Source organism: Delphinus delphis, chromosome 6 (assembly GCF_949987515.2).
Source record: "Delphinus delphis chromosome 6, mDelDel1.2, whole genome shotgun sequence".
NCBI classification, from domain to species: Eukaryota; Metazoa; Chordata; class Mammalia; order Artiodactyla; family Delphinidae; genus Delphinus; species Delphinus delphis.
Genome location: NC_082688.1, coordinates 106,450,995 through 106,463,236, shown reverse-complemented (window position 1 = coordinate 106,463,236; position 12,242 = coordinate 106,450,995). Strand labels below are relative to the sequence as shown.

Here is a 12,242-nt window from a genome sequence, read left to right as displayed (position 1 = left end):
GCGGGCGGCGCCCGCCTCCCGGCCAGCGGCACCTGAGAGGGGAGTGGGCGGGCAGAGCGGCGGTCCCGGGGCGGCGGGGCGCGGATCTCCGGGAGGGACCTGGGAGGCGGAGGGGCGGGCCGGGGGCGGGCGCGGGGGAAGTGGCCCGCCCTCCCGCCTCCCCTCCCTGCAGGTCGGAGCCGGGACGCGGCGGCCCGGGACGCAGGGAGGGGGCCCGCGTCGAGAATGAGGGAGTGGCCGCGCCGCCTTCGAGAGTCATTGGAGGACGCGGCCGCTCGAAGCTGATAAATAAGGGGCCGGGCCGCGGCTGCCGGCCAAGCTGGACGCCCCGACCGGTGCGAGGGCCAGGTCAGCGCCGGCCCGTCGACGCGAAGCGAGGCGACCCCCGCGCGGCCATGGCGGCGCTGCTGGGAGCTTACCCGTGGCCCGAGGGGCTCGAGTGCCCGGCCCTGGAAGCCGAGCTGTCGGACGGGCTATCGCCGCCGGCCGCCCCCCGCCCGCCGGGGGACAAGGGCTCGGAGAGCCGTATCCGGCGGCCCATGAACGCCTTCATGGTGTGGGCCAAGGACGAGAGGAAACGTCTGGCGGTGCAGAACCCGGACCTGCACAACGCGGAGCTCAGCAAGATGCTGGGTGAGTGAGCGGGCGGGGCGCGGCCCGAGGTCGGCGGGCGGGGGGCTGGCGGCTGGAGGCCGGGCGGGGTGGGCCAGACCCGGCGTGGGGCGCGCGCCGTGCCCGCGAGGTTGGGCATCGGGGCGAGCGTGGGTGTGCGCTCGGGGACGGGGATTCCGAGCAGGGGTGCCCGGACAAGGCCCAAAGAGAACCCGCGCGCCCCTCGGGGTGGCCGGAGAGGCCCCCTCGCGGGGACGGGAGCCGAGTTAGGGGCCCCGCGAGCACAGACGGGCCGGGTCGGAAACGCCGCGGCTGGGTGCACCGGGCGTTCGCCAGGCATACCAGAGCGGGAGACCCCCTCATTCCCTGAACTCCACCGCGGGCACAATCGCAGAGGGTGGTCGTAACTCTCATTAACGAATATTCGTGAAGAGAGACCTTGCGGGAACGCATTCCTGCTTTACCTTAATTATTAAACCGACAGCAACGTGGACTTGATTCGAGCCTCTGTTTCTCAGTCTCAGGAGTGTAGAAAATTTGATTCGGATGCTTAGCGCGGCCAGTGCGGGTCTGTCCTGGAGCCCGGCCGCTTCTCGCGGGCTGCTGTGCGGTCCCAGCCCCGGCGACGGGACTGGGGACAGGGACAAGCCAGGCCCAGGAGCCTAGAGAAAAGATGTTCTCCGGGGTCTCTTCTCTCTCCCTTGACAGAAGCTGAGCATTTATCAACTCCGCCCAACTCCTAACCTCTTTGCCCTTCAATGTGGTTTTTATTCATTTCGAAGGATGGGAACTTTTAAAAGCACTTTGTGTGCCCAGCGGACACCAGGCTCTGTGAGAAGGGACAGTGTGTGGTCACCCGAGGCTGGCCCTGCCCTCTGCAACCCCACCCGGCCCAGGCTGCAGCCTTTTTCCTTTTTCCGTTGGGGCTCGGGGCACCTTCCCCAGATCCGTGGAGTGAGGGCTGACATCCACCTTTGTGCGGGGTAAAGCCACAGGCCCTCCAGCGGAAAGCGTCCTCCTGCAGTTAGGCGCCCTTTCAAAGCAGCTGATGGAGTGCTGGTCTCAAATAGCCTCCTACCCCCCAGCCCAGCCCCCTGGCTAGCTGTGCCCAGGATGAATTAGTGGGCCAGTGTCTTAGTGAGCCCCTTCTCTCATAAAAAAATATTTTAAATCATACTTTATACTGTGTTGGCCTAAAGAAAAATATATTAATATATACAATAATAAAACATTTCTTCAAGCAAAAAATTTACATTTTTCTTCAGGTTTCCAAAGAAATGAAAACACCTTTTTTGTTTCTGGGCCACTAAAAGTTTTTCTTTTGGTGTGCCCAGGTGCCATGCCTTTTGCCCAAGCACAGCTCTTGTGACCAGGATAGAGCAGGCCCAGGCCAGGGATGGGAGAACTCAAGCTGGGGAGCCTTGCAGGATTAGGGCTGCCTGCTCTCAGGGAGAGGACAGGCAAAGGGACTTGGGTGACAAACGCTTCCTGTGAGCTGATCCTTGTGGGCAGTTGGCACTTAGGCTTCCAGAGGTTACAGTGCACTTTGCAGGAAAGACACTGATTCCTTCCTGCTTAACCACACAGCCCCTGGCACTAGGCAAAGGAAACCAACATGGTGTTGCTTTGAAAAATGTGGACTTTCTACACCTGCTACTCGGGGAGCAGCAGGATGATCTATTTCCACCCCAAGCCCATGATCTCGCCCAGCCCTTTCCTTTCTGACTTAGGAAAGGGAAGGGGCTGATTGTGAGAGCCCAGACTTTTTTGACGATTAGCTCTGCAATCTTTAACATTAAAAACTTCACCCAGTAGCGCTGGTATTTTTTATGTTATGAGTGAGAAAGCATGTAAAGACAGTTATACATTTAGTGGTTTTAAAAATGAACCTCTATTTTATGAATACTACAATATCTAAGTGTGACTCCACTTAGAAACTAGAGTCACATTTTATATTCAGTCCATACTCAGGGTGTGGGTGTATCTGGGTCTTAGGCCTCTTGCCACGACTGTGGCCTCAGCCACGCTCTGGAAACTAATAGCCAACCCCGAATCTGGAGTTCCTGACACGTTTCAAGTTGCCTTTATAAGTGAGAGCTAATTGTAGTAATTGACAAGTCTGTCGGAATAGTTATAAACTTTCATCCCAACAGGAGAACGCCTTGAATAATTACCCTCTCCAGCCCCCTCTGTGGACCCGGCACACATGGCCAGCCAGTACACAGCTCTGGACTCAGCGCTGTGCAGAGTGCTCTGGGTGGGAGATGTGGCCCCTTTCCTTCCAGGGCTTGGTGGCGGGACCTGCCCTCTGGGCTAGCTTGTCTCAGACTTCAGGATACAGTAGAGTCATGGGAGAACTTGTCAAGTTATAGAATCCCAAGCCCACCCTAGGAGGTAACAATCTAAGGGGTCCAGAAGCAGCCTTTAGAAAACCTGCAGCGGGAGGGATGTGCAATGTACTTTGAGAGAGAAAGAGATACTAAAGCAGTTCACAAAACAAAACGTAAGTGAATAAGGATGAATAGAAAATACATGTGAAACCAGCATTTTCGCACCAGTGGGACACACGTGTGCGATGCTTCTTCAGGAGAGAGTTTTGACTTGCGTAACATCGCAATATATTTTTTATAGTGAGGAAAACAGAGACCAGGGGAAGGTAAGGGATTTGCTTCTGTACAGGGAGTCAGTGGCTGAGCAGGTGCCCCCTGCCATGGTCAGAGGGTCCTAAGTAGACAACCGGAAGCCATGGCTTGTGTGCGTGTGCGTGCGTGTTGCATGCAGTAGGGTCCTATTTGACCTTCAGATGTAAGGGATAATCCTCTGATGCCCTAAGTGAGATCCTGTAATTTCCGTCCATCTGTAAAACTATTAACTGAGCCTGAGTTCCCTGACAAGAAGGCCTGTGAGATTTATGCCACAAATAAATATTATAGCATCACTTCCTTGATGGGGCAGCGATAATAGAGGAAGACAGAGTTTTCACTAAAATGCACAAATGATTAGCACTGACCCTCAAAGGGTAAAGGCAGCCCAAATCAATGTTGTAGTCGTGACATGTTTTTGTCCTGTCGGTGACGTTGGGTCAGGTGGGCCTTTCACCGAGAATCCCACACTGTTGATATATGTTCGCGTTATCTGGTGGCTTGGACAGGAGAGGTGCCAGTGACTATGTGCCTAGTTGGTACGAGCGCCTTGGGGCATGCAAGCGGGAGAGGTTGGTTTGGCCTCACTGTGCGTGCAGGACGTGGGCTGGGCAGAGTATGCGAGGAGTGCGGTGCGTCCTGTGCGGAGGGGGGACCGCGGGGGGGGGGACGGGGGACCGAGGCGGCCGGCGTGTGCACGTGCGATGCTCCGAGGCCCGAGTCGGAGACAGGCGCACGGGCCGTCCGGAGCCGCGCAGAGGCTGAGCGCGGTCTTCTCTGACTTGTGTGAGCAGGAAAGTCGTGGAAGGCGCTGACACTGTCCCAGAAGAGGCCCTACGTGGATGAGGCGGAGCGGCTGCGCCTGCAGCACATGCAGGACTATCCCAACTACAAGTACCGGCCGCGCAGGAAGAAGCAGGCCAAGCGCCTGTGCAAGCGCGTGGACCCCGGCTTCCTGCTCAGCTCGCTCTCCCGCGACCAGAACGCCCTGCCCGAGAAGCGGGGCGGCGGCCGGGGGGCGCCGGGGGAGAAGGAGGACAGGGGTGAGTACTCCCCGGGCTCCGCGCTGCCCGGCCTGCGGGGCTGCTTCCACGAGGGCCCGGCCGGCGGCGGCGGCGGCGGCACCCCGGGCAGCGTGGACGCCTATCCCTACGGGCTGCCCACCCCGCCGGAGATGTCGCCCCTGGACGTGCTAGAGCCGGAGCAGAGCTTCTTCTCCTCCCCGTGCCAGGAGGAGCACGCGCATTCCCGCCGCATCCCCCATCTGCCCGGGCCCCCCTACTCTCCGGAGTACGCCCCCAGCCCTCTCCACTGCGGCCATCCCCTGGGCTCCCTGGCCCTCGGCCAGTCCTCTGGCGTCTCTATGATGTCCACCGTGCCCGGCTGCCCCCCGTCTCCTGCCTATTACTCCCCAGCCGCCTACCCTCCTCTCCACTCCAACCTCCACGCCCACCTGGGCCAGCTCTCCCCGCCTCCCGAGCACCCCGGCTTCGACGCCCTGGATCAGCTGAGCCAGGTGGAACTCCTGGGGGACATGGATCGCAATGAGTTCGACCAGTACTTGAACACTCCTGGCCACCCAGACTCTGCCGCCGGGGCCGGGGCCCTCAGCGGGCAGGGCCCGGTCTCGCAGGTGACACCGACGGGCCCCACGGAGACCAGCCTCATCTCCGTGCTGGCTGATGCCACGGCCACGTATTACAACAGCTACAGCGTGTCATAGAGCCCGGGGCAGCCCGGCCGGCCCGGCCTGGTCGCAGCCTCTCCTTCCCGCGCGGAGCGGAGCTCATGCGCAGCGCCCCGGGGTGGGCAGGTCTGTGCTGCGGACCGGCTCTGCGGATCCAGGGCCCCTCCGCCCGCCCCCTTCCCCGCCCGCCCGCCCCGCCCCGCCCCGCCCCGCCCCGCCCCCTGCAGCCTGCGTTTTGAGTATATTCCTTCAAATGAGTTTTCATTGGCCACACCCTGGGAATCAGGCCCGGTCGTGGCTGAAAGACACTGTTTCCCGCGAGAATTTTCACTGACCTCTCCTCCCATTTCTCATCCCGGAAACAAATTCGGGAAAAGCCCGGAAGCATTCGCATCTCTCCTGCTTCTGACACAGCTGCAGGGGTACAGCCGTCCTGACCCTTGGTCGTCCAGGTGAGGAGAGCCCTGGGCTAAGATTCAGGGGACCCGGGACCCAATCCCAATTCTGCCTCAGGGGGCTGGTGAAACCCGACTCCCCTCCCCTCCCCGCCCATCCCCCCCATCTGTAGAGTGAGGGACAGACGCCGCATCTAAGGTCCCCTCTGCTCCAGGGTTTTCTGATTTAGGATTCTCTCGAGGCTAACACAGGAAGATGAAGTTGGCCTCAGTGAGCTCATTCACCTGCAACCTGGTGACGATTCCATGCACAGCCCAAGGACACCAGGCTGCTGCACTTGGTCACAATCTTCCAATATGATCATAGACTTCCAAAAGGACGCTTTGAGAAAGGACACTCACCTTGATTTGGGAAATTAACCCCTGGCGTTAACTGCATCACTGAAAATGAGATTGAATTCAAGATTTTAAAACAAACAAACATATTTTTTTAGACAAGTTCTTTTTTTATTACACACACATTTCAAGAGAATATACACAGCCTGAATACATACAGTGTGTGTGAGACACACACAACACACGCATCTCCATGCACAGCCTGAATCAGATACTCTTTGCTATCCTTTGCAGCTTCTCGTCAGCCCTCTGTTCCTAACAACCCAAAGAGCAGGGAACTGGAAAAGAATTTCAGCACAGCAGCATCGCTTTCTTCCAATCTGAATGTGTTGATTTCTTGAGCAAAATTTCATCACGCTCTCCCTTCTGCAGATGCAAAAGGATCTTCCTTCCTGCTGTCTCCATCTCCCTTTCCTGGAATTTCTTTTTTCTCTTCTTCTCTGCTCGTTCTCCACCCCGGAATTGGCCACTAATTCAAAGATCCCTTGACTTAAAATTGCAGGCATGATTCCTACGGCAGAAATGGGAATTTGTTCTCCTCACCAGCCAGCTGGTTCTTTGGGTAACACCTTCAGCCCACACATCAAAGGAACTTCCCTTTATGATACTTACTTCCCAAAGAACAGAAGTGCACTGTGATTCAGAAAATATTTCTGAGCCCTGACCCCCTCCCCAAAACATTTCCATCCTTCCCCAAGCCTCCTTTGAAGGAACATACCTGTCAGTGTGCTAAAAGACAGTTGTTTGTCTTTTGATTTCACCATATTATTGTCTGTATGAAATATGTACGTGTTTTATATATTCTCCTATTAGTTTCACCTTATATTTCATATTGTTGAAAGATCCTTTTTCTTTTTTCCTTCCGAGGAGTCCTCTTGTAAAATCTCTTATGTGATTAATCTTTATGCTATTACTGTATATGACATTTGGTAATAAATAGTAAATCATGGACAATATGATTGGTGCAGTCCAGAATGTATGTTAATAGTCTTATAAAACATTATCACAGACATTAAGCTAAACTGTTCCATTTTCTGTAAGAACTACACATGCTTTGGAATGGTTGTAGATATTGATTTGTCTAAAATATTTAATTTAAATAAACGTTTTTGTACCGTGACCATTCTATCATTCGAAATACAGTTTTGCAAAAAGAAAAAGTTTTCAAGGGAGGCGTAGGTATTACGCGCAGTGCTCCTTCCAGCATTGGTCAAAATGTTTTCTCCCTCAACTTTTTTTATTTTAAAAAGTTATCTTGTAGGAGTGGCTGGTTTTCTTTTATGAGTTATGGTAAAGAGATAAAGCCTAATTTTACACCTTAGAAGCACTGTTGTTGTCATTGATATCGAAAGAAAAGATGGATTCATAGCCTGCTTGCAAAACGGTTTTCTCCTCGGGAGCGATGACTTCACACTTGTAAAGTGGAATGAGGTGGCTGTCAGCTCTCTCAGGATGGGAAGTAGTGCCCAGTTATTTGCTTCCTTAAGGCTACCACATTTCCCCCTTCTTTTTGAAATCATCTTTTGAAGAATATTTGGATTGCCTTCTTTACTAGGCATTTATAGATGTGGTATTACAAAAATCGTGTGCTCTCAAAGCTCCGTGGAGTGCTGTGGAGAAGACAGGGGAGCACAAGGTTGGGTAATTTAATTAAAGGATATAGCATCTTGTGAGGTTTAGGATGAAAATCCCAGCCAAAAAGTGCCTGGAAAAAAACTGATGATCCCTCAGTCCCCAGGCAGGTCACCGCGTCTGGCTCTTCTCTGCAGGGAAGCCGTTGTGACTTGTTTATGTCAGTAGTAGCCTTGTGTTCTTCCATGGCCTCTGGGCCAAGGAGTAGGTCTTGGGAGGGTCCGCACAGGCAGACGTTCATCCTGCAAATTTGATCGTAATCTCTCGTCATTACTTTCATAGCACTTTATAGATGTAGGGAGTTTTACAGCAAGTTTCATGGTCTGTTTCTCATCCCCAGCCCCAGGTGGGGCCCGTCATCACTCCACCTCATTGCACAGTCAGGAACACTGAGGCCCAGGGTGGGAGGTAACACCCTGGAGTCACCCTACCAGCGGAGGCTGAGGTTTCAGCACTTTGTCAGATGCATCTGCTGGCGGTGGAACAGTCTCCCAGCTGAGTCTCCCAGTTCCTTTTATAGAGCTTCACCAGGCATGGGATTACACGCGGCCCATTCGTACCTCTCACAGCCCAGGGAAAGAGGATGGACCAAGAGGAAATGGCAGGGCCGGTGTTAGATGAACCCCGAATTCCTAGCTGCTCAGGCCCACCACCATGGCCGCTGACAGTGGCCGTCTGCGGGGTCGTCGGCTGGCGGGAGGGCTTGTCGTGCAGCGTCTGCTGGCCTTGTCTGTGTGTCAGCGTCCGGCCCTGGACGCTGCCAGATGGGCGTGTTTCATTCCAGGCCACACTGTGCGGGGTGGAGGCGTTGTCCCTGCCTCTGGGAGGGCAGGAAACTGGCAGGCGACAGGGTGCTCTCTCACTTTTGCTCAGCTATGAGTGAAACAGTCATGCCCGGAAGCGGGGTGTATTTCAGAGTTTTAGCTGCCCATCCCGGGGACCCAACTCCCACCCCCACCCCCACACACACCCCCACACCCCCGCCCCGTGACAAAAGCACTTTGGGCTTTGGCTGATGGGAATTGATGGGTGTGCACAGTTATGAGCTGTTTTCCTAAAACATAGATGTTAGCACGTCACGCTTTTCCTTAAGACCCTTCAGTGCCTGTGCGTCGCCCACGGCACACAGGGTGAGTGCAGTGGTGGGTCCACAGGGAGCCAGCGAGGTTCCTGGGTGCTGGGAGGGTGCTGTGTTCACATGGCCAGCCCTCCGCCCCTCCCCCACAGTGTACCTACTGCACGGAAAGCCTATTGTTCTCTGAAAATGCTCTCTTTTCCCATGCTTCCATGCTCTTCCCAGCGCTATTCCCCGACCAGGGAGACCCTCACTCCCATCACCTGTCTGATGACACCGCACCCACATTCCAGCTCCAGATCAGACGTCCCCACCTGTGCAGGCAGAGGGGCGGGTCACTCTCCTCCCTGAGCTCCCGCGGGACGTGAGCAGATCTGGCACTTAACAGCTGGCGTTGGTGTCATCCACCCACGTGCATCTTCCCCAGCAGGGCAGACACGTAGTAGCTGCTCAACAAATAAGCGAATGAATAAATGAATAAGGTAAACATCTGAGAGGTCCTGTAGGTATTCCAGTTAGTCCTGGTGCTAAAGACCCGAGACATTCTGGGTTCCTAATCTTCTCACTCATCTCTCTGGAAACCCAGACTCTGGAGCCCTTGTGTGTGCAGAGCTCTGAGGCTGGATGTGATGCAGCCATGGCTGTTCACCTCCCCTGCGACAATACAGCCTGCAGTAAACAGGTTAGGAGGTGGGCACAGGGGACCAGAGCATCTCTCCCGTCCCATCCTAGGGCAGCAGAACAGAGCTGAGGATGGGTGATTGGCAGCTTTTGTAACTGCCTACCTTTCCTTTCGAAAAAGGTGTGCTGTTGATTTCATCCCAAGTGAAAGGAATTTGGAAGGAAGGAAGGAAGGAAGGAGGGCAGGAAGGGAGAGAAGGAAAGAGACATTATCTACCTATCCATCCATCCATCCATCCATCCATCTATCCATCCATCCATCCATCCATCCATCCATCCATCCATCCATCCATCTATCCATCCATCCATCTATCCATCCATCCATCCATCCATCCATCCATCCATCCATCCATCTATCCATCCATCCATCCATCCATCCATCCATCCATCCATCTATCCATCCATCCATCCATCCATCCATCCATCCATCCATCCATCCATCTATCCATCCATCCATTCACCCATCCACCCACTTCACCTACCCGTCTCTCTATCATCTTTCCATCCATCCGCCCACCCACTTATCCATCGATCTGTCACTTATCTATCTATATCGTCTACTGATACTTTAATTCTCAAAAGAGACACAGTCTTTGTAGAAAGTTTAGGGAAAAAAATCATAGAGAAAAAAATAAATCATCTATTGTCAGCAGCCTAGAGACATGACTGGTAATTTTTTTACACATATCCACCAAGTCTTTTTTGTTTGTCTGTCTATAGCTCTACATATACACATGTCTCTTTTAATAGATATTTTTATTCATTAATATTAAATAAACGTTTTCCTATGTTCTTAAACTTTTTCTGCAAAAGGTGTTTTCTTTGCGGTTGAAAAATCAATAAGAAAAAATTTCAGAAAAAGAGAAAAATTACCCACTCCATGACCTTGACATAACTATTTTCTTTTTTTAAAATTAAGAAGAATTGTTTTTTTTGGCTGTGCTGTGTGGCTTGCAGGATCTTAGTTCCCCAACAAGGGATCAAACCCATGTCCTTGGCAGTTAAATGGCGGAGTCCTAACCACTGGACCACCAGGTAATTCCCAACATAACTATTTTCAACATACTCATTTTTGTATACTGAACTCCCCAGTCCTGTATTCATGTGTTCAAGATACAGATACCATTGGTTTTGGGCTTTATCCTTTCATCATCCTGTTATAGAAGTTTTGCCACGTGGATATCTGTCTTCATATTTATCATTTTTGATGATAGCTCAGTACTTCGGCGCATGAATGCGGTTTAATTTACTTGACCATCCCCTTGATATTAGATAACTAAGTTGTCGCATCTTCATTTTTGCCATTGTACATAGCACTGCGGTGAACATTTACTTGTTTCTGTCCTTGGCTAGATTCCCAGTGGGGTATCACAGGTCTAAGCTATGAACACGTTTCCAGCTCTGGAGCAGACTGCTGGTTTGTTGGCCCTCCCGGCGCATCTCAGCTGGCTGTCGAGGCACAAGGTGGCTCCGTGCGATTCCCAGGATGAACTCTTTCCTACCAGGAAGAAGGAAAACTCCTGAAGACTGTTTATCACTAACTCCAATGCTCCGTGGGCTTCCCCTGTCATGGTGGCTTGTCTTCCTGGGGACCAGCTATGTGCCTGCTGCTGGCTTCCTCGGCACGTTGGAGATGTTCCTTTCCTCAGGCGCTATGGTAGAGGGCACACCCTCCCATCTGCATCAGCTTACTGTGTGGGGGAAAGGCTTCCTCTGTCAGTCAGCACAGGTACTGGGTTGGTGCCCAGAGTCCCCTGGAGCGCAGAGCAGCTGGCTGCGTTCACAGGGCGCTCGGAGATCCAGGTAGTGGGAGAGCATCTGGAAAGAGCCGGAACTCAGGGCAGGGGTGTGACCTCACCCCATCACTGGACTTTGATTGGACTGGCGGTAAATCTCTGGACCTGTTCTCTCCTCCAGGACAGGTAGTTTGTGAATTTGTGGGCACTTGAGAAATTGTAAGACTTTATACACATGTATAAATATGTGTATATATACACATGTACGGAACAGCTATTGTCTATTTCAGATCTCTTTAAACAAGTTAGATTTCTTTTAGACCTGGAGGCTGGTACTAGTTTAAAAAACCCAGAGTCACGTGTTCAGCAGTTACCGCGCCGAGACGGATTGTGCAGCAGAAATGAGGGAACGGACCTCATGAGAGGGGCTTGTAGAGGGTCCATCCATTTCCTTGTTTGGCACTGAGCTGGGGTTGACAGAGACCGTTTGGGTCATTGAGTCCACTCCCCTGCCTCTATTGAGGACTGCGTCTTAGCCATTGTCGGCAGACGGGTTTCTATTTGATTGGAGTCCTCTAGAGAAATGGGTTTTCTCTCTGTAAGTTCGTCTAACGAGTTCCATCATCCAAAAGTTCTTTCTTGGACCTCACCTAAATCCCTCCTGCTCAGTCTAAATCCACATCCGCTTGATGTTGTATGAGGAGATGTACAGGATTTGTCCCCAGGTGGTCCTCCCCCTGTAGTGGTCACACTCCTTTCGTCCTTGTAATGGGACCATGTTGAGGCCCCGGTGTGGGTTGAGTTTTCCTCCAGATCAGGGCTGTTTTCCCCTGAGCCGGAGGCTGAAGGTTGTAGGGACGTGGGAGGGGGAGGGATGAGGAAGGTTCCATTATACAAACCGTGATTGAGGAAAGCGGGGGATCGCCCAGGACTGGGAGAGGGGTCTCTGTGGGCACTTCTGGAATGTTCTGCATGTAGGCCTGGGGTGCAGTCGTCTCTCAGAGGGCCACACCTGGGCCAAAAGGCGGGTCCCCTAGCTCTACTCACTGCCCTTTCACCGGTCACTCACCTTCCTTCCATCCGAGGGGCAGGGGGAGGCACAGGTCTGGGACAAGTGGGGGGACCTTAAAACAAGAAAAATATTCCACTGGATTCTGGAAAAAAATCAGTGGATTCTGATGACTGAAATGTCTTTGCAGCCTCCAGGGGCCTCAAGGAGCTGGCTAGTGCACCTTCTGATGACAGGACCTGAGAGATGTGGTCGACTTCCACGGATGGGGTCCTGCCACTGGGGCAGGGGCCCAAAGGCGTCCACGTGCTCCACGTGTGTCCCTGCATGCTGGTGTGTCCTTATCATGTCAGAGAATCCAAGAGAGCTTTGTAGCT

At 53.2% G+C, this 12,242-nt stretch overlaps 1 protein-coding gene across 3 annotated transcripts; it reads left to right on the top strand.

The window, feature by feature from the left end:
* The first annotated feature begins 280 nt into the window (after window positions 1-280).
* On the top strand, window positions 281-12,242 carry SOX7 (SRY-box transcription factor 7). Of its 3 annotated transcripts, XM_060015258.1 has the most exons (4): window positions 281-633; window positions 4,049-5,393; window positions 10,474-11,042; window positions 12,056-12,242. In XM_060015258.1, exons 1-2 carry the CDS (start codon window positions 396-398, stop codon window positions 4,975-4,977), a joined length of 1,167 nt encoding a protein of 388 aa, XP_059871241.1. In that variant the 5' UTR covers window positions 281-395; the 3' UTR covers window positions 4,978-5,393; window positions 10,474-11,042; window positions 12,056-12,242. The 3 variants fall into 3 exon arrangements, with proteins under 3 accessions (XP_059871241.1, XP_059871242.1, XP_059871240.1); XM_060015259.1 differs by lacking the exon at window positions 10,474-11,042; XM_060015257.1 differs by lacking the exons at window positions 10,474-11,042; window positions 12,056-12,242 and adding an exon at window positions 5,552-6,852.

Bases quoted from the DNA above. Each gene is read 5' to 3' on its own strand.
- SOX7 (XM_060015259.1), top strand. From the start codon at position 396: ATGGCGGCGCTGCTGGGAGCTTACCCGTGGCCCGAGGGGCTCGAGTGC. The intron at 634-4,048 runs GTGAGTGAGCGG...TTGTGTGAGCAG, and splicing joins GGAGCTCAGCAAGATGCTGG to GAAAGTCGTGGAAGGCGCTG.